At 46.3% G+C, this 27,165-nt stretch overlaps 1 protein-coding gene and 1 long non-coding RNA gene across 2 annotated transcripts in view; both read left to right on the top strand.

The window, feature by feature from the left end:
- Positions 1 to 27,165, top strand: part of LOC102377035 (ovochymase-1) — a gene marked incomplete at its 5' end in the record, with an annotated part of 73,937 nt that overhangs the window by 19,945 nt on the left and 26,827 nt on the right. The window contains 7 exon segments of the mRNA XM_025209031.1: positions 2,144 to 2,264; positions 6,290 to 6,429; positions 9,050 to 9,101; positions 9,103 to 9,237; positions 9,571 to 9,658; positions 10,103 to 10,207; positions 15,823 to 15,979. Coding sequence (XP_025064816.1) covers positions 2,144 to 2,264; positions 6,290 to 6,429; positions 9,050 to 9,101; positions 9,103 to 9,237; positions 9,571 to 9,658; positions 10,103 to 10,207; positions 15,823 to 15,979 — 798 coding nt within the window.
- Positions 17,284 to 23,008, top strand: LOC112550955. Its single transcript, XR_003095042.1, has 4 exons — positions 17,284 to 17,364; positions 18,647 to 18,783; positions 21,349 to 21,430; positions 22,668 to 23,008. It is a non-coding gene; the product is annotated as an uncharacterized LOC112550955 (long non-coding RNA).

Below are 27,165 nucleotides of genomic sequence, written 5' to 3'. Positions count from 1 at the left end.
CCTACAACCTTTCCCCCCCACTTCTTCTCTGCACTCCCTTGCTCTGTGCATCCCTTCACACATGATCTCCTTGCCACCACTTCCCCGTGCTCCCCACCACACTGTGCGGTGGAAAGAGCATGCGCTGCAGAGGGGAACACAAGGAAGGAGTGCACAGTTTGGGGAGAGCATAGGCAAAGGGAAAGGGGCATGTGGAGAGTGGGGAGCACAGGGAAGGGGGAGTCACGCAGTGCAGGGGGGAATGGGGGGAAAGGGCACATTCACCTCACTCTGCGTCCCTTCCCCCATGCTGTTTCCCTGTTCTCCACATGTCCCTTTCCCTGTGTCCCCTTGCTCTGCGCATCCTTCCCCCACCACCCTTGCTGTGCCCTTTGTCTCATGCTCTCCCCCATACCATGCATCCTTTCTCCATGCTCTTCCATGCACACCTTACTTGCCACATGAGACACCCTGATCCTGTCCAGAGCTGCAGCATCTGCATGCCTGGCCCAAGCTTGATTGTAAGACAAAAGGTTTTTCACCACCATGTTGAATGGCAGGCTATGGGGAAGGGGGCTCATCTTATATTTGAGTAAATATGGTAATTTCTTCAGGACTGCATGTGGTCTACAGCCTACCAGCTGGACAGCCCTGACTTATTTTGTCACCACAAAATACCCTTTACAGAAATATAAGACTTGAGGGTTAGGATTGAACTACTTAAATCAGGATATGCAAAATGAAGGTTCTTGCAATGACCTTAACACGGCCTCCTTGTACTTTACAGAACAGCCAGGTGTTCAGTGCCACAGCGACTCCCAAACTCTTATTTGTGGAGAGCCTACATGGGCATGTGGGACTTCATCCTGCAAGGTGCTGAGGTTCATGGCACTCAATTGTGGATACAGTAAAGCACTTCTGAATATTGCTGGATGAGGGCAGAGTGCTGGGCACTTGCTGTCTCTGGATCTGGCTCTTTCCTGCCTCCCTTCATTAAGAAGGGAAAACTCAGAGCTAGTCAGAGAAATGTGCAGAATCGTATTTCTTTGGGATCTGCAGTTCCACTGAAATCTGTAGCTGTGCTGGAGTGCATAGGTGGCAGAAGGCTGGGGCCTGGGGGCGCTTCGCCCCCCCCAAATTATTTTTGTGGTGGCTGTGACAGCAGCAGCACCATGGAGCTGATCTGTGTGCAGACAGGCCAGCACCCTACGTGCACTCAGCTCCATGAGGCTGAGGAGAAGAAGGCTAACTGCTCATGTATCGCACCTTGCAGAGCCCAACGGGCGTTGTAGTTCTCGTTCCGACATATGCACTCAGCATCCCCCCACAATAAGATTTTCTCGCTCTGTCTATGCTGGCTCGTACTTTAGGAAGAAAACCTGGGGAAGCAGTGACCACACTGCAGTGTCCCATAATGACATTTTCAAAATGAAGCACTTGGGTTTTTCATTTTGAAATAACTTTTCACTATAAGTGTTTACTTTACCTAATATAGTCAAAATTAAAATGCTCTGGGCTGAAATGGGACCTTTTAAATATTCCATTGTGAAGAGCTTCAATATTTTCAGAGAACTAAGTTGGGAGACAAGAAACCCTGAGTAGGTTTTGTCAACATCCCACTTCCTGTTGAAATATTTTTTCCAAAGAAAAATTCGAAAGAAAACCAGCCCCAATTAGCACCCAGATATCGCAGAAGCTGGGAAACAAACATAGAAAAGAGAGAGGCTCTGTCTCTTCTGTTCAAGGTCCCTAAAACTGTGGGCTGGCCTAATATGTGCTGGTTTAAAAATAGGCTTATTTGAATATACATCATTAAAGAATTGGATTTATCATCAATTTAAGAATCTTACTGGCATAGGGGTGGGGGAGCAGTTTATGCAGATCGCTTGTGGTTATCCACATTATGGGAATTAAAGTAGGGTTTTTTCTCGTTCCTAGTTATATACGTAGGATTAATTTAAATTGTTGCTCTTTGCTTTGGATAACTTCCTAGTAGAATCAGTCTTTTTTTTTTCTTTATTGAAAGACAAAAAGGCATGTTTGACCAAAGTGAAAATGAGAGATGTTTTCTGTGAAACAAGCTCAGCAAAAATGGAAGCGAGTTTGAAGCGATATTCCTCACTTTTAAAGGCATGGTGGCTTCCTTGCTTTTTTCAACCTCCAGCTCATATTTGTGGATTCTCCACCCTGTGTCCTGGAAGTGTCATGCTGATACATTTTGGAAGTGATGGGGAGAACAACTTCCGAAGGTTCAAGGCCACATTCACCTTTGTTCCTTCAAACTGGTAGAAAGATACTAATGAGTAGCAAAGTAGCAATGTCTATACCATCCTCACTTTCTGAATGCCTGTTCATTATATCAGGGCAGCACAAGATGAAATTGTTTCTACTAAAAAAAATTCAGTTGAGATGTTTTAGCACTGGAAATGAATCAACAGTACCACATGCTGAGAACACTGATCGTACAATGACATTTTTGTTACCTGAACTAATAGGCTTGCTGACTCTTCAGCACTCTGAAATGCTTCTAGAAGCATTCCAGTCAGGGAATGATATCCTATTACAGAAGTGCACTGGAATTAAATTATTCAACAGACTGATGCTTGCAATTGTTTACTGCCATTAGTGTTATGCTATCTGCTAAAATAAAGGATCTAGTCTTTATTGGAAGGAAGAACACTGTTTGATTCTTGTGGGGGTGGGATGTTTTGTGAGTAAGTAAATGTAACATTTGTCTTCTGTAGAAGAAGCTGAAATGGAAGGTGCAAAACCAGTGCTTATGGAAATGTCCAATCCAAAGGATACCCCCCTAGGTAAGCTGGGCATGAATACATTGCCTTGTGTTCACGGGTGGATCCTTTAATTTTTCCCAAAAGGTCTTTACAATATGTTTCAGCTCTGGAGCACATGCACACAAGATATGTGTGTATTTTATTTACTTATTTATTCACTTATAAATAAATAAATAAATGTCTTGTGTGCATTTCATATACATGTTGAGTGTATATACATGAGAGAGAGAGAAAAGGTATAAAGCTCTTACACTTGGGGGACAACCTTCCTCTCTGCTTCTTCGCCTATTGTATGCAGTGCCACATTATCCCTCTAGTTTAAAACTTTTCTAATATGGATGGGGGAAGAAGACCAGAAACTAAGATAAACATTTATAGCATGAGAGTTGAATGTTAACATCAGTGTCTGAGCCATATTTGTTCTTTGAGGTGTAATAGTCTCTTCAGAAGTCAGATTCCCAGCTGTCTGCACCATGCTTGTGTTTCTCTTAATCAAAATAAAACTTGTCACCTACCCTGGCAAATAAAATCTGTTCCCCTGCATCTTTTTAGAAACTCTACTTTGTGCTCTGTTTTCATCCATCCTCTTAGGCTGTCTTGCAAACTGAGAGACCATCTTACAAGTTATTCTGTAGCTTTTTGTTCTGGTTGTTTTGCAGAGATCTGCAGCCTTCCTCCATTTGGTCCCCAGTGGCAATCCAGATGCATTCTCAGGGGAGAATCATAGACAATTAGGGTCCCTGAGTCCCTGAGTGAATCGTGAGTGATTGATTGGTAACTGGGAACATAGCAGCTTAGCAGCCAGACCTGCAGCAGTGTCTCCCCTCCCCGCCCCAAGACAGCAGAATGGCAGAAGGTTCCCTCCAGAGCCAGGGCTGCTCCCAGTGGTGCAGTACCAGCTCCCCCAGTCCAGCTGGGGAACAGGTATGAGGCCCTGGCAACATTGGAGGCAGAGGAAGGTGAGGAGGAAGCCTCTGGTGTGGAGGTCACTCCACGCACAGAACTGGCTGAAGGAGGCAAGTTGACTCGGAAGAAGAGACGCCAGGTACTCATCATAGGTGACTTCATCCTGAGAGGAACAGAGGGTCCCATCTGTTGCCAGGATCCCATGACACACGAGGTCTACTGTCTGCCCGGAGCGCAGATTCAGAACGTGATGGAGATGATCCCAGCCCTCATACGGCCCACTGATTACTACCCCATGGTCCTAATCCATGTGAACTCTAATGTTGCGGCCGGGAGCAGTCCAGATCACCTGATGAAGGACTACCAAGCTCCGGGGGGCAAGCTGAAGGAGATAGGGGCACAGGTGGTCTTCTCATCAGTCCTTCCAGTGAGCGGACGTGGAAGATGCCATGAGACCTGCATCTGGAATGTCAGCTTGCAGCTTCGGGAATGGTGTCTCGCAGGCTTCGGCTTTCTGGACCATGACCCATACTTTAGGCCAAGAGACATACTTGGGCGGGATGGACTTCACCTCTCCCCCAAAGGAAAGTGTGTATTCTCTTTCAGGTTGGCAGATCTCCTCTGGCGGGCTTTAAACTAGGCTTGTTGAGGGAAGGGGAGGAGGAGGACCAATGGAGCCACAGAACACCAAACCAAGAGCAGCTCAGCCAAGACAGGCGATGAGCACAAGAAATACCCAGGTAAGAGACAGGGGCCCGGATAGTCCTGGGATTGGGGGGAAGGCACATACACCCTCAGGAGGTCTTAAATGCCTCTACACTAATGCTCGTAGAGAACAAGCAGAAGGAACTTGCCCTCCTGCTAGCTAACACAAACCCAGACATAGTGGGGCTCACTGAAACTTGGCGGGATCCAACGCACAACTGGGTGGTAAACATCAAGGGCTATAGGCAGGATAGAACAGGGAGGAAAGGTGGGGGTGTGGTGCTCCACATAAAAGAGCAATACACATCCTCAGCAAACAGCACTGGGTCGGAGGTAGGGCAGACTGAGGTGCTCTGGGTCAGAATACAAGGGGGTCAAGGGGAAAGGGACCTAACAGTGGGGGTCTACTACAGGCCACCTAACCAGGGGGAAGAGCTGGACCGGGAATTCTCAGGTCAGCTTGCAGAGGCAGTTAAGTCAAGGGATGTAGTCATCATGGGTGACCAAAACTACCTGGACATCTGCTGGGAAGAGCAGTCAGCCAGGTTTGACTGCTCACGTAGGTTCCTAGCTGAGTTACAGGACCTCTACCTAACCCAGGAGATGCACAGTCCCACCAGGGCGCCACACCGCACTTCAGGAGGGATGTGGATAGAATCAAGAGGGTCCAGAGGAGGGCCACTTGCATGATCAGGGGGCAGCAGGGCAGGCCCTATGAGGAGAGGCTATGGGACCTGAACCCGTTCAGCCTCCACAAATGAAGGCTGAGAGGGGATCTGGTGGCCACCTATAAACTTGCCAAGGGAGACCAGCAGGCAATGGGAGAGTCCCTGTTCCCCCGAGCACTACCGGGAGTAACAAGGAACAACAGCCATAAGTTGACCGAGAGTAGATTCAGGCTAGACATCAGGAGGCGCTACTTCACAGTCAGGGCGGCTAGGGTCTGGAACCAACTTCCAAGGGAAGTGGTACTCATTCCTACCCTGGGGATCTTCAAAAGGAGGCTAGACAACCACCTAGCCGGGGTCGTTTGACCCCAGCATCCTTTCCTGCCCATGGCAGGGGGTCAGACTTGATGATCTGCTTAGGTCCCTTCTGACCCTACCAACTATGAAACTATGAAACAATTTCCCACCAATTCTTCTCTGTTTGTGAGCAGCAGGTCAAGAAGAGCATGGCTCCTACTTGGCCTCTCCAGCACTTGCACTAGGAAGTTGCCCCCAACTCTCTCCAAAAACTTTCTGGATCACCTGTGCACTGCTGTATTGCCCTCCCAGCAGATGTCAGGGTGACTGAAGTCCCCCATGAGAACCAGGGCCTGTGATCGGGAAATTTCTGCTAGCTGTTGGAAGAAAACCTCATCCACCACTTCTTGATCTGGTGGTCTATAGCAGACACCCCCTGTGACATCACCCTTGTTGCTGTCCCCTCTGACCCTAACCCAGAGACTCTCAACAGGCCTATTTCCAACTTCATACTACAGCTCTGAGCAAACATACAGCTCTTTTACAAACAGGGCAACTCTTCCTCCTCTTCTCCCTCGCCTGTCCTTCCTGAACATTTTGTGGCCATCCATGACAGTGCTCCAGTCATGTGAGCTCCCACCAAGTCTCCCTTATTCCAATCATGTCATAGTTTTGTGACTGCGCAAGGACTTCCAGTTCTTCCTGCTTGTCTCCCAGACTCCATGAATTTGTGTATGGGCACCTGAGGTAACTACTTGATTGCCTTGATTTCTCTGGAAGTATGAGAGCACCTCCCCTGTTGCCCCCTCCTGCTTGCTCTTCCTCCAAGTCTCCCACTTCCCTCAGAGCTTTGGTCTCCATCCCCTGGCAAACCTAGTTTAAAGCTCTCCTCAGAACATTAGCGAGCCTGTCTGCAAAGATGCTCTTCCCTCTCTTCATCAGGTGGATCCCATCTCTTCCCAGAGAAGAACCATGTCCTCACTGCTGGCCTTGGCAGAGGGGCTTGTAGTTTTTAGGTAATTACCAGTGTGGACATCAGTCCAACATTGATTTTTACAGTGCCCCGCAGTGTACATTTGGGAGTACATCTGGTTGCCAATGTACCCTAAAGCTTCTATGGGAACCAGTACTCCTGTCTGCACAGTGCTTTCCCTCCTCTTTTGGGATAGAAGAATGAAGTGAGAAGGAACCACGTCCCCACTTTCACTCTGCTTTGTTGTTTTTTTCCAATGCTGACATAGAAAGCCCTTCTGGAAAATGCTGGGTTGCTTATTTTTCACAATAGCCTCCCTCCCCTCATCTCTTGAACAAAGCTAAAATTAAATGGGTCTTGCGCTAAGTCCACTGAAGTCAGCTGCAGGGGAACAGCTAACTTGGTTCTGCCTTCTGAGCAAAACACTGCCAGACAGTGCATGTGCAAGGGGTGAAGGGGGGTTGTCAGGGTGGTCAATCTTACCTGTCCCAGGGACTCAGAGACCCTGGCTGTTGCTCTGTGTTGCTGTCTGCCTGCGCCTGGTTGCTACTGCCACAGCAGTATGGTGTTTCCCCCACACACGGCTGCTACTGCTACAACAAAGACTCCTGAGGGAGGCCATCATTTCAATGTGTCCTTTAAGTCAGTGTCCAGGGCTCATACTTTCCTCACCACCCGTAGTTACACTGCATTTCAACAGCTTCCTCTTAGAAGAGACATGGCAGTGGCAAAGATCTTACTTGCCAGCCTAGGGTGAAGATGGATAAGTAATTAAAATGGCTAAAGAGAAACCAACAGATACTGCATGAATACTGACTAAGGAAGATAAGAGGCTGGTGATGGACAGCTCCAATGCATTTTATTTCCATTTTACAGAAGAAAGAGATCACTACATTGGACTGCCATGTCTCACTGGAGACCATGATAGAGCTTTGACAGTCATCAGAACAGGTAGAGAATAAGCAAAGCAATGGTGGCTGTTGTATTTCTCCCTTAATCACTTCCTTAATCACTAAATTAAAAAATCCAATTCTTATAAGAAGGTCAAAATAGCCAGCAAATGACAAATGCTCAAGATGGAAAGGATAAATGCAGAGGATTTAAAATAATATCACAGTCTGGCATGTCTAACCAAGAGCCCATTGCGGAGATGCAATTTTTTTGTTATGGCTGCCTGTCATTCCTATCAGGTTTTTGTCTCTAGTGGGTTATGGAATAGAGAAAATCCCACACAATTTACTGATTCGTTTTGATGCACTGGCTGGGGGAGTAGTTAGCTGGTTGCACGATTTCACAACGATTACACACTTAATTTATACAACACAATTTTATTTTAAAACTCTTTGCTACGTATATAACACTGCTTAGCTTTAAGAAACACCACAAACATTAAAAACACAATAGTTACATATATCAGAAACAATGCTCCGAATGCACTTCCTTCCCAAACAATGCTATAAGAATTAGTGTTACAAAAACAACTACAATTACAACTAAAAGTTAAATTTGAATCAATACTGTTATTTTTCATAATATACTTACAATCCTAGAATTCCGAGAAGCCAAATACCAAAATATGGTTTCATTCCTCAGTAGTACGATTTAATGGGTTGGCCTCAGTAGTACGGTTCAATAGGCTGGCCTCAGCAATACAATTCAATGAGCTGGGCTTACCAGTGATAGGACTACGTCCCCTTCCTTCAGTCCCTTTCGGGCGCTCCGCGGCTTCAGCGTGAACTAAGGGATTCGTGTTCACGGAGAGGCTTGATTAGGCGATCAATCTAATCCGACCTTATACTTGCGATTCTTCCTTCGTTGTTCTGCAAGTGAAGTCACCTCCAAATTGGGACAGTAAGTTACAGGTTTTTATTGAGTGAGCTGCCGTCATTGGGCTCCTCCTACTCAATTCATCATACCTCCCAAATTTGGGCTCGGATCTTACTCAACAGAAATTACGTTTGTTGAGCATTTTAAATTATTCTTGGGGAGACTTCCATATCACTGTAAATACTCTTTTCTTAGCAATTTGGTTAAAAGGCCTTAGGCTTTGATGTCTCGGAATTTAGGACATTTGTTTTCTTTGTAAAAAACTTCTAAAGGTACAATTTAGATTAAGGTTTTAGGCGAAGTCAGGACATTTCGCACGTAGCTCCAAAACAATGAGCTAGATAAGGAGATAGATTCTATCTTCTTCCTGAAACTGGCTAATGGGCAACCTTTACAAACATTCAAACTATTTCATTCAATATGACAGTTTTATTCATTTTAAAAATGCCTACCAGATGGTGAAATGTAAGCTTTAGTGTGTTGCTGTCTTTGAACTAAGCAAGACATCTATCCATAGGAAACTTTGAATGATATCTTTCTGTGCAAAAAAAAAAAAAAAAAATTATAAGTAGAGAATGATAAAAGCAGAGATGGCTCGTGTTGGTCATCCTCAATTTTCTTGTCTTGGATTTGTGAAATGAACCTCAGTCCTGTTTTTATATGTCCATGGAGTCTTAAAACAACTTATCCCATCTCTTGGCTCATCTATAATAAAACTGGAAGCAGATTCACTATATCTGGGGGGAGAGAAACTTCCTTGTGATCTACATCTGCCCTGACTCTGTCCTATTGCATAGTAGGCGGGAGAAAATATATTTCCAAAATCTATTTCAGAAAAATAGACCGACCCTAAAGGAAGCTACATTAGTGGGTTGTTGTTTCATCCTGTTGGTACAGGTGAGAAAAGTTAAAAACCATTGTGATGCATCCCAACTTTGATGTAGTGAGTTATGACTGATATTGTACTGATCCAGCTGGACGTCCCTTTGGAATACAGTGGTGTTGTGAGGCCAATACATTTGCCCAGTGGCACAGAGCCACAGTCTCCCCCTGCTCTTTACACTGTGACTGTATTGGGGGAACACCCAAGGTAGGTGGTGTGTTTTCTTCTTCATGGGGAAAATAAGATGGACATGGACTGTGGAGTGATTCTGTCCCTATGTTGCAGGCTTTAATAAAAGGGGGTGCTTATCACTACATGGGATGGGAGGTGAGTGGAAGGACCTACAGGCCTATTGTAGAAACTTTCCACAATCGCTGAGTTAGCAACCATGCTTCCTGCATGTTGCTTATGGTTGGCTTACAATTGTTCAGGTGTAATTTGGATACTGTCTTACAGGTTGGCAGACCTAGCAATTATCCTTAATTAAAACTCCCATGCTTTGCCTTAAGTGTGTTCTCTGCCTGTCTCTTTGATTCCTAGATCATGGAAAAAGCAGTGTCAAGGAAGACACAAAAAGCCTTGCAAAAACCACCAAAGGGTTAAGGATGAGGATAATGAGAAGAAGTTTGTTATTGCTTTGTTTTGTTTTGTCTTAATAAACTTAGAAGAGAGAAAATGGTCACTTTCTAGCACAGGCTGCATTTAAGAGTAGTTGTCATACCAAGCCCAATGTATTGTTGTTACTCCCTTTACCAAGTGACCCTCCACAGTCCAACACAGTGGTGTACCAGTGCAGGCAATGAGAGGGAGTGCATTGTAAATGGAAAGTTTGGACGACTTGGAGTCAAGTCTAAGTGGTCTTGTCAGAACAGAATTGGTGCTGTTAGCTTGAGAATGTGGGAAAATGTATAACTTCTACTGACTTTTTCAATTGTTTTTTGTCCACAGTCTGTTATAGCAAGTTTAGCCCTGCAAATTTACAGTGTAATAAGCAATCCTCTGCCAATTTTTCTCTCAAACAGATGGGAACTTTGCTATGAGGCTACAGCAGACATGAGTGCCTATACTTAAGAATGTAGTCTGCAAGAGAAGTTGTTATTTTAACCATCCTGGAGGGATCACAGCGATTATGCTCTGTGTTGGGTTTCCTTCCTCTGAAGGTCAGGATTCCTGCCAGGTGCATTGCTTCTCATAACAAATGTCATTGAAAGTATCCAGGGTACTACGATTCCATTTGGGGAAATGGAAGAACCAGTGCCAGATTATAACTTACTGAGGCCCTAAACTATGTCCAGTTTAATAGGACCCATATGATAAAAATAATCTATGAAATCCACAAAAATGGATTTTCATGAAATTTTAAGATGAATTATTGTTATTCCTGCACAAATTTATGAACTCAATATTAATAACAACTATGGAGCCATATATATATATTTGTTGTTGTTGTTGTCATATTAGAATGAAAATGTCCTGGTTTTTTTTTCTTATTTAGAGGCCCCTCATATTGTGAGGCCCTAAGCTGTAGCTTAAGTAGCTTAAACCTAAATCCAGCACTGAGAAGAATCCTGTGTATGCCAAGTCATGTCTAAAATGCAGCTCACCCTAATAGTAGCCTGCAGCTTGAATGGTCAATGCCTGTAGCATCAAAAGGAAGATAAAAGCACTTTGCCCAAACTAGAAGTTCATGTAAAAACATGATGCTAAAGTTTTTTAACCACAAGAGCTTAGTGATGAAAAATCTATGGGTGTAAATGGATTGTAAACAGTAAATGGGATCAGACTGGCTTAAGTCTGAGTGATGAGATGATCTCTTACACTTCCTGAATCCTTTCCTTTATTCTGGAGAAATATTCTAGCTCTCTACTATGCTAGAGTATTGGATAAATGCTCTAATAACCCTTCTTGGGACTAGTGACAGTATTTAAGTACATTAAGTATAATGACTTCTTGTAACAATACTTGATATTTTTATACAGCTTCATCTGTTCAAATCACAAATCAATCCTCATAACACCCCTCTGCGATAGATGAACACTATCCCTATTTTACTAATAAGGAAATGGAAGCGGAAAGGTGAAATATTTTTTGTCAGGGACAGAGTCAGGTTAGAACTGTGGTTCACTCCTAATATTAACCTTTCATAAAAACTTATAATGCACTTTATAATGGGATTAATGCATGATTAACCAAGAGGTCAATGGTCAGTAGTTGCTTATGGATGGTAATAACGATGTTTACATATACACTGCAGAATTTAAACTACTGATTCCTATAACATGTTATAATCTCTAATCCAGGGGTGGGCAAAATACAGCTCACAGGCCAGATTTGGCCTGCCAGGCCATTCCGTCCAGCCTGGGAGGCCCCTAAAAAAATTAGTAAGTTAATATTTGTTTGCTTCTGCCTGCCTGTCAAAGATGACAGGAGCCAGGGGCAGTAGGACCCAGGGGGAGCCTCAGCAGGACTGAACAGCCCAGCCCCACCCCACCCCACCGCACCCCCCAGCCATTTTCTTGCCTTCCTGCCCCCGTACTGCTCCAGCACCACATGGCTCCTAGATGCATTGTCAGACCAGGGAGCATGGGGTGCTGGTACCCCAGGCGTGTGTGTGTGCATGTGCACGTTTGTGTGTGTAGGGAGGGGCTGAGTGTGTGTGTGTATCTGTAGGGCAAGTCCCACATGCACACCCCACCATATACATGCAGCCACACACCGCCTCGCTGCCATACACACAGACACTCACACCCCTAACCACACCCCAGGCACCCTCCGCCCCACACAACCCCCCACAAACCCCATATACACCCACACCTCACATATCCACACACACACCCACATGATCCCTCACCCCACATCCACTCCTATCCACCCCCACAAGCACACCCACACCCTCAGCCCACTAGGCCAAGGCATTTAAGGCAGCCCACCCCTGCCCCAGCCCTGGCACAATCTGTGGGCAAAGCAAGAGCCCCCAAGGGGACACTTGCCTGCCTCTGCACAAATGCCAGGAGCTTGGGGAATAAGCAGAAGGAACTCGTCCTCCTGCTTAACACAAATAATTACGATGTCATAGGGATAACGGAGACCTGGTGAGACTCCACCCATGACCAGACCACAGGTATAGATGGCTATACCCTGTACAGGAGAGATCAAGTAGATAAAAGGGGTGGGGTTGTAGCTCTCTATGTTAAGGAAAGCTACGCATCCCTGCAAGCTGACGTTGGCAACCAGGGTGGACAACTGGAGACCCTCTGGGTTAAAACCCATGGGGAACACAGCACAGGGGACACAATGGTGGGAGTCTACTACAGACCTCCCACCCGAAGTTAAGAGTTTGACCAGGAGTTTGCCCGGGAACTGGCTGAGGCAGCATGCTCCAGGACCATGTTTGTCATGGGTGACTTCAACTACCCAGACATCTCATGGGAGGATCACTCAGCAAAATCCGAGCGGTCACAAAGCTTCCTATCGTGCGTGGATGACCTCTACCTGACTCAAGAAGTCTACGGGCCAACAAGAGGTAAAGCGCTGCTTGACCTGGTACTGGCAACTGGAGATGACCTAATCGGTGACCTAGTGATTGATGGGAAGCTGGGTGACAGCGATCACAAGCTGATCACCTTCACCGTCCTCCATAAATCTGGCAAGTCAGTCAGCAACTCCGAAGTCCTTGACTTCAAGAAAGCTGACTTTGACAAGCTCAGGAGGCTTGTCAGTGAGGCCCTAAGGGACCATGACCCCAGGGGGAGGGAAGTCCAGGAAAAGTGGTTGCTCCTCAAGGGAGCGATCCTCAATGCACAAGTTAATTCTATTCCATCTCGGGGGAAAGGCAGCAAGAAGGCACAGCAGCTCCCCAGGCTCTCCAGGGATCTAGCAGACCTCCTGAGGCTAAAAAGAAAGGCCTACAAATGATGGAGGATGGGATTCACCTCCAAGGAGAAATACCCAGGAAAAAGCCAACCTATTAAATGGGTACTTTGCATCGGTCTTTCATCAGTCCCATGGGACGCCCATGCCCCCTATGAGACAGGGAGGTCTGGGTGAGGAAGATTCCCTGCCCTCCATCAATGCTGACCTCATGAAGGAACACCTTGAGAGGCTGAATACCTTTAAGTCAGCTGGCCCTGACAATCTACACCCCAGGGTACTCAAGGAGCTGATGAGCATCATAGCCCAGCCCCTGGCACGGATCTTTGAAAACTCCTGGCACTCTGGTGAAGTGCCTGAAGACTGGAAGAAGGCCAATATGGTGCCTATCTTCAAGAAAGGGAGGAAAGTGGATCCGGCAAACTACAGGCCCATCAGCCTGACCTTTATCCCAGGGAAGGTCTTAGAAAAGTTTATTAAAGAGGCCATCTTTGATGGACTGGCTGACGCCAACATCCTAAGGGATAGCCAGAATGGGTTTGTTGCGGGTAGGTCTTGCTTGGCCAATCTCATTTCCTTTTATGACCAGGTGACCTATCACCCGGACAAGGGAGAAGAGATTGATGTCATATATCTTGACTTCAAAAAAGCCGTCCATCTGGTATCCCATGATCACCTCTTGGCGAAACTGGCCAACTTTGGCCTTGGGTCCACCATGATCCGCTGGCTGGGAAATTGGCTCCATGGTCGGACCCAGAGGGTGGTAATTGGTGGAAGTCAATTGTCATAGTGCCCTGTGACCAGTGGCATCCCCCAAGGCTCTGTCCTTGGACCTGTATTGTTCAACATCTTCATTAATGATGTGGACGTTGGAGTTCAAAGCGGACTGGCCAAGTTCACCAATGACACCAAATTCTGGGGCAAAGCATCCACGCCTGAAGACAGTAGGGTGATCCAGGCTGACCTGGACAGGCTCAGCAAATACGTGAATGAGAACCTGATGGTGTTTAACACTGAAAAATGCAAGGTTCTCCACCTTAGGGGGGAAAAACCTGCAGCAGTCTTATAGGCTTGGCAGTGCTACGCTGACTAGCACTACGGAAGAAAGAGACTTAGGGGTCATCATTGACCACAAGATGAACATAAGCCTTCAGTGCGATGCTGTAGCTAGTAAAGTGACCAAAACGCTGGCTTGCATCCATAGATGCTTCTCAAGCAAATCCCACAACATCATTCTCCCCTTGTACTTGGCCTTGGTGAGGCCACAGCTGGAGTACTGCATCCAGTTTTGGGCTCCACAATTCAAAAAGGATGTGGAAAAGCTTGAGAGAGTCCAGAGAAGAGCCACGCACATGATCAGAGGTCAGGAAAACAGACCTTATGATGACAGGCTGAGAGCTATGGGGCTCTTTAGCTTGGAAAAGCGCAGGCTCAGGGGTGATCTGATGGCCACCTATAAGTTTATCAGGGGTGACCACCAGTATCTGGGGGAATATTTGTTCACCAGAGCACCCCAAGGGATGACAAGGTCCAACAGTTATAAACTCCAGCAAGACCGTTTTAGGCTGGACATAAGGAAGAATTTCTTTACTGTCTGAGCCCCCAAGGTCTGGAATAGGCTGCCATCGGAGGTGATTCAAGCACCTACATTGAACAACTTCAGGAGAAATTTGGATGCTTATCTTGCTGGGATCCTATGACCCCAGCTGACTTCCTGCCCCTTGGGCAGGGGGTTGGACTTGATGTTCTTCCGAGGTCCCTTCCAGCCATAATGTCTATGAAAACTATGAAACATCCTGATCCCACCATCATAAATTTAAAGGGCCAAGGCACCAAAGTGTACACGATACCAACACCGGTGGTCCAGAAAAAGGTCCCTTCCAGCCATAATGTCTATGAAAACTATGAAACATCCTGATCCCACCATCATAAATTTAAAGGGCCAAGGCACCAAAGTGTACACGATACCAACACCGGTGGTCCAGAAAACAACATCTATGGTTGGCGTTAGGCGGGGTGTAGGGGAGGTGGAGCCCCAAGCGGGAAGAACAACAGGGATGACCGAGGGAAGGCACCAGGAGAGACGGGACAAACCATCTTCCTCCTAATTAAAGTAATTTCCAACAAAGACGTGGCAAGAGAGGCGCCCTGGGAAGCCAACCAGAGTCCAACTCACTAACAAGCTTGTTTCTTCCCTAAAGCAACAGCGAAGTCAGAAAAGACTCCATGGACTCATCGCACAAGTGAATGGCACAGGAGGTTACAGTCCACTACACAAACACATGTAAATCAGGACAAAAATATTTTTTTGAAATCAGTTAATTAATATTGTAGATGTTTGCTTTTTAGAATATAATTTGGTATTTTTTTGATTCCTTGATGGCAAAACGCCTTGCTGTAAGGAGTCTTTCTGGGGGCAAGGGGAGGGAATTCTGGTGGCAAAGGTCAGGGGTTAGGGGGCAGGACTTCTGGTCTCAAGATGGTGACCAGGGGGCGAGGCACTGGTCAAGGGGCAAGGCTACCCATGTGGCCCTCGACAGCTTGTCAAAACTCGGTAAGCGGCCCTCTACTTGAAATAATTTCCTGCCCCTGTTTTAATCCCTTATGAACAAACCATAAATGAAACCAATAAGACACAAAATGTGGCATCTCTTTAGACCTCCTGCTTCCTAATCCTACAATTGTTCTTCCAGCCCACATTGCCTTACTGATGATATGATTCTTCACATTAGTCATCCCAAACACACCTGCAGCCAAGAAACCAGGAGCAGTAGTTGACACTTGACCATTCTCACCTCAAGTTATTTTTTCCTTTAGCAAATGGGATCGATAACTGCTCTTCACTTCTGTGGCTGAGCATAGCAGACAAATGAATGTAAGAGTTCTGTAAAAGGTCCATTAGTTCCCACTTTTGTTTTTAAGGGGAATTCTGGTAGCCCCTTGGCTTGCCATAAAGAACAGGGTCCATTTATTCTTTATGGCATCATCAGCTGGGGTGTTGGTTGTGCCAGGCCTACGAATCCAGGGGTCTACACCAGAGTGAGTGTCATCTTGGATTGGATTGTATCTACGATAAAAGGTAACATTTCTGCTCTTACGCAAAGTATGTTCTAAATTACAGTTCATCAGATGTAGTCAAATGTTTTAGTTTAGCCCATAGAAAAATACCATCTTCTGCAGGAAAAACTGAGAAAATGCTTAAGCATTTTCACTGAAATTTCCTTTTTAAATTTGTTTTTCAAAAAAAGGGGGGGGTGCTAAGTGCTCTTATTAACTTTTTATAATTTATATTCAATTTAGAAGTAAAAAACCCTTACTTTTCACACATTTCCCCCCTCAATGAAAAGCCCTTTTTGTCAAATTTTCACTTTTGGTACACACAGATCTAGAGATGATGTTATGGTGTGAAGTATTTTGTGTTAGTACAACTCAGCACCATCCTCTGGATAAATGCATTTTGAACACTCTGGGGAACAAGAACTGTAGAGACAATAATTAATAATACATATTACTGGACATTGATGGAGAACTAAAATACCCCACTAAGAGTGTTTTTCTCTCTCAAAAGGAGACGTGCTAACTCTTACATTGCCATAAGAGTCTTTCCTTGTACAGTGAGTATGTGCTGTAGGCTGCCCCTGTTTCTCTACCTCTCTTCCTATCAAATCTTTTTTTTCAATATTTCTCAGGAGTTCCAGTGTTGTCACATCATATGTCTGTATGAATCACTAATTACCGCCCCCCCCCAGTTTAAGCAGCTGACTTAAAAAACCCAAACATGTTTAAGCAGTTGGTTCCCCCCAAAAAAGTTTTCCTTTAAACTTGAAATCAGTAGTTGCTTCAGTAAGAAAAGAAAATCTCCACTTTTTTTGTGTCAAAGGCAGCACTTGTTCTTATACATTTAAAAACTGAAGCTAAATGATTTTTCCCACCTGGGCTGGGGCCCTTTTCATTTTTTCCCCTGGGTCCCCTCTGCAGAGGGGCAGGGGAATGCTGGAAAGCTGGAAACCTTGCAGGAGCCTGAGGCCAGATGGTACAGAGTATCAGGGTTTTGAGTCAAGTAGCCGTGTGGGGTTTGGACTGGGAACCCCAGGCAGGAGCTTGCCCCCACAGCCACTCAGGCAGGAGCAGAGATCTGCGCTCCCCAGCACCTCTGCACACTTGCATCAACTCACTGAAGGACCCTTTGCAACGCAGAGGGAACTAGCACCCCCAGCAGACAGCGACCATGAGGGAGATGATGCACCCACATTCCCAGGGACTAACCTCTTTTGGGTTGAGACTCCCTGTGGTAGGGCACTGTTTGTGCCTGCCACTTTAAGGGCCAGAAGGCAGCAGCTGGCAGGTGCCTGATTAGGGCAGCCATTTTAGATTCAGGGCTGCCCATATAAACAGGGCAGTTCTGATGCTGAGGGGTGAGGTAACAACATTGCCTGGTCAGAGGGCTGCTGGTGTCATCTGGAGGTAAGGGATAGGAGGTTCCTGGTCCTGGGTATGACCTAAAACTGCACCCTGCCGGGAGTGGATGGCCTGGTGGGGCTCTCAGTGGTGTGGGAGCCCCCAGGAAATGCCAGGCCAGTTACCACCCTGGTGAAAGGTGGGTCGGTGCCTTAACCCCTAGCCCCCACGACCGGGTGGGTGACCCCTTTGTTTGGAGGGCCCAGAGGGTGGACCCTTGGGGATTGAGAGTAAGGGCCATAGCCTCAGGCCTGTCTGGTACACCCATGCTGGGGCCAGGACCAGAAGGGTCGAAGGGCCAAGGGCCCACCACGAGGGATGCCTAAGAGCTGAGAGCCTGGGGTCCCAACTGGCCTGGAGGTGGGCCACAGCTAGATGAACTGAAGGTCTTGGTGGTGGGACCACACCCGAAGGAGAACCAGTTCAGGGAGCTATGCTGCCCAGTATGATGGCGGAAGAGGCCGCCTGAGGGAAGGAATCCAGGTGGGGTTCAATAGGAGGAATCTGGGGTCTGGTGTGGGGGCAGGTGATTAAAGGAACATTGTGATGCCATCTGTGAGGCTTGGGCTGTGCTGTAGGGGAGGAATGGAGCTGCAGATAGCGCCTTCTGGCATTGGGGCAGAAAATGGGCAGCCTCCCGCTTATTAACAACTCTATTAATCAATTAACATCAAGGTGTGGTGGGTGAGAACACGGGCCGTTGGCCCAGGAATAGGTGGGCAGGCCACAGCGAGATTGGCCCTGAGCAGGCCCCCTGTTACACTCCCCCACTCTCGGACTGCCAAGCCTGGGGTTGAAGTTTCACTGATAGGGATAGGGGTGATACAGGGAATACTTTGAACCAGGACTGTGTTTTGTTTTTTCTTGACTGTATGTCTTGTTCTGGTGTTTGCCTCCGTAGTAAATCAGGGATTTGTGCTCATAGTGCTTTTGAGGGAAGAATTATTGGCATTATTGGATACCCTAGTGATTCATTTAGTGCTTCCCAGGTGGTCTGGGTGGGGGCTCAAGTCCAAGTGAGATGTGTTTAGTACCCCAAAATTGCACCCGGCCCTTGTTGCTGCTGACAAGTGCTCAGCAGGAGGTTTCACTCTTGTTCCCTCCCCTTCATGCCTTCCTCTACAAATGGCTTCATTTGAAAGGTTTAAAATGGCTGTATCTCTTCCTGAGCAAAGACTATTATTTAACTGGCTCGTCATCAGGATTTAGAAATCCATCATTTTGCCTTCTCAAAGAGTGCACTTTTATGTAGACTATGTTACTGAGGATGTTCTTCTTTAAACTATAGCTTGAAAAGCATTACTGTACATCTCGCTACAGAGAGACAAACATGTGCACTTCAGGCAAATAGTGATGGACATGAAACTTCAACAGAGCAGCCAAAGAAACAGCCTGCCAAGCTAACAGAAGCTGCCTACAGCCAAGGTAAACTTATCTGCATTAGTACAAGTATGTTTGGTTAGCAAAGCTGCTGGTTTCTCTTCCATGCTCTGGTGCTCTATAGAAGGGAGCGATGCATGCTATGCAGCATGAAGTTATACCAGAGTCCAAAAGCTTCATCAGTAAAATGCTTTCTTGAAACTTTCTGCTGGGAAGATAAAGTAGGAATAGCTACAGTAATCTTAAACTCTCACCCTATTAAAAGCATGCCAAGCAAATGTTGGTTATCTACATGAGACTAAAGTGAGCACATCATTGACAAAAGTGCTTCTTTTCTTTTGAATTCCAGCCAGGGACAGCTAAAAATAAAAATCTCAAGCTAAACAAACTTCTTGCTGTTCCCAGACCATGATAATGTAAAGAAAACTATTTTTAATAGTGTGATGATGGCTCTCATGCTAGTAGTTCAGAGCCTGGAGGGGTACAGCAGCCAGTAGGAAAACCACGCCATCCTGCCTGAACTCTTGGCTGGAGGATTAACTAGGTAAATAATCCTGCATAGAAAAGGCTAGCCCTTGAAATAATAGGTTTGTTACAAGGTTGAGAGTTACTTGAATTAAAATCCGACCTTCCACTTTTTACAGTCAAGACACGTTCTACAATGACCATTTCACAAGGTGGTAAACTAAAGGTGTCACCAGCCCAGAGTGTAGAGTCTGACACTTAGGGATTAAGGTATGAATCTGTCCCATGAAATGAGGAACCAAGTTCTCTAATTGGAAGCTGTTTGAGAGTCTCAAAGCTCTAAACTGGTCTCCACCAGGAAACCAACACTCCCACTCTCCTGGTGTTGATTTTAGAAGTTGAAGGGTCAGTCCTCAGAGTCCTTAATGAAACATGCTTTTAAGGCCACATGCAGTATTAAAGGGACAGTACAGAGACCAATACTTGGCAGTCCTATGTTAGCAGCACTCTTTGGGGCATGGTGGCTGACTCCAGATGCAGTTCCCTTTGCATGTAATGCAAAATGCATGACTTCTCAGGATTCTTGAGAAGGAAGAAGAGGCCAGGGTGAAGGCGTGATTCTTATAGAGGTATAAAAGGGGTAAATGAAAGCAGAGACATACATTGGCAGGAGGAGGATCCTGTTGTGTTTAAGGCTCTGGGCTGAGACCCTGAAGAACTGAGTTCATTTCCTACAACTGCTGCCAATTTCTTTTGTGATCTTGGGCGGCGCATCTGCTCCTTTGTCTTCTCATTTTACAGATGGTGAATGGAGCTAGTATTTCCACTCCTCCAACAGCACTGTCTGATTTGGTTGTAAACTCTTCAGGGCAGCAGTGGCCTCATGTTCTCTTACTCAGAAGGCAGGGTAGAGGTGCATCTTAAAACTAACTGAATCAGAGATTTGTGAGCAAGAGCTCACTTTGTCAGATGGTACAAATGGACATACAGAAAGCAGACCATAAACTAGGTATGATTTAAATATAAAAGACAAGTAAGTGGGGCAGAAGGGAATGAAAGTAAAAGAGAGGGTAGTGCTTTTGCCCAGGAAACTGATACAGTTAATCTGTAAAGTGAGCCTCTACCTTGCCTTCTTCCTGGCTTCAGACTAACCTGACTGTCTCTCTCTGTCCTTACACACAATGCCTAAAAATAACTGGGGCCCAGTTTTGGTTGGGTCTCTGGAAGCTGTTCAGTAAAAAATGAAATGATAAATTTGGCGGCCAGAGCTTGCCCCTACTTGTTGTGTGCTTAGAAAAATGCTTGTCTGCCATGGATAAGCTGACCGCACTGAAGAATGAATAAGTTTGAGAAAAAGGTAAAGGACACGCAACAATATTTCTGACTGCTCTGTTCAGGAGTAACCTACCAGTTCAATTTGCTTGCTTGCCTGATTTCTAAAGCACTCTGGCATGCAATACATGCTTCTGAGTAGGAGAGATTGGTGCTCTTGCAGATGGTCTCAGCAGGGGTCAGAGATTTAAATGGCCCTAAAGATTGAAATGTTCAAATATTAAAAAGTCTGTCTCCAGGGGAGCAGAGGTGAGGATGCTTGCACAACTGCTGGCTGCTGTACCATACCTTTTCCATGGAAAGAGAGCCACAGTCATCAGCAGAACAGTTACAGCACTGAATTCACTTGAAATAGGTTGAATATAATAAAGAAGAGTAACTGCTCCTTTGCACAGAGTTATGATTCCCAACCTAAGCACGCAGGGTGAACTGTGAGGGTGTCTTATTCCTGCTTTGTGTGCCTGGCTGCCTGCAGCTGGATGTTGTCCACTTTAATTGTAGCAGAGCTTGTAAACTTCAGTGTTGGGGGGAAATGACTCTTCTATCTATTGCAACAGCTGTTTTATACAGTCTGGCTTTTTTTAAAGCTGCCGTAGGATATATTTATCTATCCCATATATTTAAAAAGCCCGTGTTTATACACTGGGATTAAAAAGATGTATATTTCTTAGTAGTGGCTTGTTTTTATCCTCTAACAATCCCTCACACCATTCAAAACTCTTTCGTGCTGATTATTTTTTTTCATTTGGCAAATGTTGAATTGGATTCCGTTGTGTGTACACATCGCACAAGTTGCTCCTCTTCTGTCCTCAGCTGTGCGCTTTCTAAATGGGTGACTTGCCTTCCTCAAAAACATGCTGAGCTTCTTGCCCAAGGCTGGACAGGTCAGTAAGAGGTTAGTGTCAAAGAATAAACTGTCACAACCTGTCCAATTCAATTAATGTGTGAATGCTCCAGCTGCATAGTTTTTCTTTTTTGTCTTTTTGGGGTTTTTTTTTTTGGGGGGGGGGGGGGGTTAAGGTTTTGTTCCATCATATATCTGGTCCAGCTGTCAGGGTTGGGCTGAATCATTTGGCTGTCAGGCCAGATTTGCCGAATCATACTGCCCTACCTGAAAGGCATGGTAAGCTGAGTAAGCAGACCCATCTGAAACATTGTCCTTCTTGCTTATAGTAGCTGGATTATTGGGGGTTTGTGTTCATGACATTAAACACTTTGTGAAATCCCATGCTTGCATCAGTGTGCTCCACAGGTGTTATTCCATGGACTAGGGCAGGGGTCAGCAACCTACATCCCACAGATGCATTTGATCTAGTCCACTGACATGGGACTTTGGCAGATTTGGGTGGTAGGGTCTTTGGCAGCAGTCATTTTCTTATGCTGTCATGGAGAGAAGTGCCAGCTGCAGGCAGGCCTTTTTCCTGTGCCACCACTGGGAAAAGTAGTGGCAGCAGCTAGGTCCTAGTGCTCACCCTTCCACCTGCCTCTTATGCAAACTGGGTCCATCCAGCCCTCAGCCTTAAAAGGTTGCTGATTGCTAGACTAGAGTCCTGGGGAAGGTTGGAGTGCCTGCCCATAGGAACTATACTAAATCCTGAAGCAGAGACAAAATTTGCCCTTGGGTTGTGTTCTCCCATCCAGTGGCCTGAATTTTTGCCTCCTGTCAAGTATCTTAAAACAATCAGTTCTGGCAGCACCTAGAAAAAAGGAGCAGCAGCACCCAGTACAAACAGATGACTTTCTAGAATATCATGAATAAATCTTGCTGGGTTTTTAGTTGTTGCCATGTTAGTCTAAGGACATATTAGGCAGGCAAGGTTGTTTGGGTAGATGTCCAATATATTTTATTGGACCAACTGAGTAGTTGAAAAAAGTTATTTGCAAGCTTTTGGGCACAATCACCCTTCTTCAGGCAAAGAAAGTCAGAACAGCAGAGAGTCCCTATGCCTGAAGAAGGATGACTGCGCCCAAAAGCTTGCTAAGATCTTTTTCCAGCTACTCAGTTGATCTAATAAAATACATCACATCTACCCAAAGAACTTTGCCTTCCTATGGATAAATCTTAATTGATAAGTTTTGTATGAAGTGCTTAACTGTCTAATCCTCTGCTTTTTTTTTTTTTTTATTGACAGTGTGTTCTTCTCTGCAGAATGTTCATTTGAAATGGGGCTAGAAGAGCCCAGGGGGGTTATCTTTTGGTGGCTCATCAAGCCACCAAAAAGCTTGAAGTGCTCCTGGGTGCTCAAAGTGTCCCCACAAGGCAAGCAAAGCTTGTAGTAAAGCACCTGTCAGAACTACAAAGCAGAGTTCCTTGGGATTTATGAAGAGAGCCAGAAAGGAAGAAAAGTGCTAGGTAACCCATACTCTGATGCCATACTATTCTCCAAATGTATTTATACTTGGAAGCCTCTAAAACTGGCCAGAAGCCAATCAAATAGCTTGGAAACATCGCGGTCTAATATTAAACAAAATATCTGAGGTCAGATTCCTTTCTGGATATAGAATTTGTTGGGTGCCACTGAAGTCTATATACTCCAGCAAAAAAGGGCCTTTGTGTGGTAAGGGAAGGCATATAGAAATGAGGTATAGATACTTGTAGAGATTAGATATTATGGTTTGTGACACCTAATTTGATGGAAAAATGTTCAAGCTTACATGCTTGATGAAGGATTGAAAAACATACCAATGATAACAAGTCTAGACAATGTTTTAGGAGGTTGACAACATTTGGTTTCTTTTGAAGGGTAAAGATATGTGGCGGGAACAGGAGAGATTCTTTGCTTTAGACATTAAGGAAGTGTTTTGTGCCTTACAACCTCCCAAACTGCCTTTCCTTGTTTCCTGGAGTTAAGGGGCATGTATAGATGAAACAGGGACCCTAAACTGAAGCAGTAGGTTTTTAAAAACGCCTCTTCAGTTTATGGCTGATTAAACCCCCCCATCTCGTGCACACACCTCGCTGACATACCTGCCTCTCCGGTGGTGGGGAAGGGAGGGCAAGCTGCCAGCGGATGAAGTGGTCCCTGGGCTGTAGGGGGGCTGGTGTTTCCCTCCGCAGCAGCAGGCATCCCCCGGGCAGCACCTGCCTGCAGGCACCAAGCTCGGGCTGTCCTGGGGGCACCGCAGCCATGGAGGGAAGCACTGGCCCCCCGTGCATTTAGCCTGCCTTTAATTATCACGCACACACGCCTCTTATTTCCTCTACACGTGGCCAAGTTTGGCAAATGAGTTGACAAATAAGGCAAGATTGTGCCTAGATCTAAAATGCACAGAATAGAGTTGGGAAGAGGAGATCAAAGAAAAAAAGGGTGTCAGCTCCAGTGTCCTTACTAGTGTCAAGAAAATCTCTGTGTTTCATGCCTTCACTATAGCTCAGGAGCACAGCATTTAGTACTATACATCCATATGTAAAATACAGCTACATGGCTTGTGGGTGGTGCCACGTGACTGGTGCAGGGGCAGATTGGGCTAATTCCCTGCTTGAGCGGTTTCCGCCCTAGTCGGAGAACTGCGAGGAGAACCCCGCAAGGGAGGACTCCACGACTATCAGGAGGAGGAGAACTTCGCGTCTCGTGAAGATCTCTAAGCGCTGCGGAGCCTATCGGACCCAGTGTATACCTTGAGAAGGCTATAGGGGTCTGATCAACCTCTGGCCTCTCCCCGTTGCCGAATGATCCCTCGACGTACCCCTTCCCTGCACGTAAGTTCCACAGAGCCTAGCAAACTTCGTGTGAGTGTATCCAGAGCTCTTTTCTCCGAGTTGTTTTCTTCAGTTGACACGACGGGCACGCGTGTTTAGAGCCTTCAACCGGATTGGGCTAGAGGTTCGTGTGGAAGGAACTCTTGTCCGCATTTCTTCTTTCCTGTCTGTAACTGCAACTCAAGCAAGTTTTCCTGCCTGCACCGTGTAAGTAAAATAATCTTTAATCAACTGCTAAGTGTGGAATCAGAAAAAATATGCGCCTTAAACTAACCTCGCCTCCCCCATTAGTTCCCATCCTGATTACAGCAAAGAAATAATGAAGTAATATTATAGCCGCTTTTCATGCTAATTTCACTATATGATCACGTGAGTTGTAAGCAACTGTTAAAAGTATATAAGCCTCCTGATTTTGCTCTTGGGGGGGGACCCCTTCCAAGTGCTTGGGAAATCCATGTCACTTTGGAGTCCCCCCTACAGCTGTAGTTTCTTTTAAATAAAAGCTTCTGCTGACCTGACCCAAAAGTATGCTGCGTGTGTTTCCACGACAAGGGACAGGAAGAGGCCAGCTCCTGCTTCTTCATGAACTATTAAGAGTTCAACTATTAGAAATTTCTGTTGGCAGTGGTCTTCCCAGCATGCCAGGTAGAGAATGAGCAGCACAGCAACAATAGCACTAATTTGAAGTGCTTTAGCAGTTATTTTTGGTGTCTTAAGTGCCAGAGAAGAAAGGAGACTTTTGTAGTTAGTAATGTAATACCCCACTGTGAGGTGCTAACTGCTGCCAGTGGCAATTTGTGGAACCCTTTGGGCACCAGCTAGACCCATCCTTTTGAGTTCCTTTGGTCTAATAAAGAATCTCAGGATCCCGGTACACGGATACCTCTGGTACCAGCACTCTGATAGAGCAGGTAACTATTTACAATATTTATTATTTACATTATATATAGATACATATGAATTTATATTCAGATATTTACATACACACATATATATTTATATTTGTATACATACACTGCCATCTATTTTAAGGTTTAATTTGTAACTCAGTTAACTTAGGGAATAGTACTAATAAACATAAATGCTTATAAATTTGTAACTTTGTAACAACATATAGGTGGGTGATCACACCCCTAGTAGAGTGACAGTAGGTCTATTCCCCAGGGCTGTTCAAAGCTTCGGTAGCCAATTCGATTCAGAAGAGATTTGGACCGATTTGGTGGCTGAATCTCCAAATCCGATAAAAGGTCCAAATTGAATCATAAGCCTCTGAATCAATTCCGAAAAGATTCGGTGCCGTTTTGCAGATTTGGCCATAGACTAAACAGGCAGCAGCCCTCACCTTGCTGGACACAGCTGCCTTCAGTTGGTAAGTCTGTTGTGGTGGGTGGAGAGGGGAGGGAAAGGGCGTGGGGGTGCAGATCAGTGCCCCCACAGCGAGGGATGGGGCATTGGGACAAACTGCCCAGCCGGGATGGGGGACTGTGGGACTTGGGGAGGGGGGCTCCTGCCACTGTGCACTGCCACGCACCACCAGTCTGGGAGGACATGGGAGCAGGCGTGTGCCCCTGGATCTGCACAGGGTGGGCTGGGCCAGGCTGCACTCTGGATGGTGGGTGGAAGGCAGTGGGAGTGGGGGCTATGCCCTCCTGCTGCTCGCCCAGCCTCCCCGCACCTCCTGGACAAGCCGTGGCTTTGCCCCAGCTGGGTGAGCAGCGGCAGGGCATTTCAGCACACGCGTAGCCCCCACTCCACTGCACTCTGCGGGGTGGGCAGAGCCACAGTTGCACTCTGGACTGTGGCTGGGTCTAGCCTCCTGGAGCGCAGCTCTGACTCTACCCAGCCCATGAAGGGCAGCCTGGTGGCGGGCAGCTGGTACTAACCTCCCAAAGCGCAGCCCAGCCCAGTCTGCCCTGCACAGATCCAGAGGCACACATCTGCTCCCATGCCCCCTCTAGCCTGGCTGCATGCAGTGCTGTGCAGTAGTGGGAGGCTCCCTCCCAGAGTCCTGTGCCCCCCAACCCCAACTGGCCAGCTTGTCCCAGCCTCAGCCCCAATCCCTCCCTCACTCTGGGGGTGCTGATCTGCCCCACCAAGTCCCTTCCTTCCCTCCTCCACCCACCATAACAGACTCAGCAGTTGGAGGCAGCTGTGTCCAGTGTGGTGAGGACTGCTGCCTGCTTAGTCCATGGCCGTATCTCTGAAGCAGCGTTGAATCTTCAAATCCGATTTGGCTGAATCAAGTCAGGACAGTGATTTGAATCACCGAACTGAATCACTGCCCCTCCAAATCGGCCAAATTAAAATCCAAAGTGAATACCTGCTGTTCACACAGGCCTACTACTCCCCATACAGTAAGACAAACTTATGTGTGTCCAAAACCTGAAACAAAACAAGGACATCCCCTCTTTGTGTAAAATGATACAGTCCCAGTAGGTCTGTCGTAGACATCCAGAATAAGAGTCTTTCAGTTAACTACTATAAACTTGATGTCACCTTAGTTCAAGCATGCATAATCAGTCAGGTGATGGTGCAGTGGGAGCTCCCTTGATGGCCCCGGGGCTCTACTCCTCATGCCAGATGGTGCCTTTGCTCGGCCTCCTGTAACACACAAACACCCTCCTCCCTACGACACCCCTTTCTGCCCCTCAGACAGGGCTTGTGGGTCTACTTTCCTGGTTGCTTACTCCCACAGCCCTCTTTGACACTCAGGGTTAGGGCTTCTATAGTGAGGCTCCCCCACCTGTTGCCTTCAGCTGCACTCTCACTAGCTGAGGGTGGTATCCCCACAGGGCCCCCACTTTAATCAGACCCAGGTCTCGCCTCTGGGTTCTGCTTGCTTCCTTCAGTCACACAACAGGTGGCTCAATACCTGCAACTTCCCACACTCACCACCATAGGCAATGCATAGGGGAAGCATTGTGGGGGGG

Source organism: Alligator sinensis, unplaced genomic scaffold, assembly GCF_000455745.1.
Source record: "Alligator sinensis unplaced genomic scaffold, ASM45574v1 scaffold659_1, whole genome shotgun sequence".
NCBI classification, from domain to species: Eukaryota; Metazoa; Chordata; order Crocodylia; family Alligatoridae; genus Alligator; species Alligator sinensis.
This window is presented reverse-complemented; position numbering and strand designations above follow the sequence as displayed.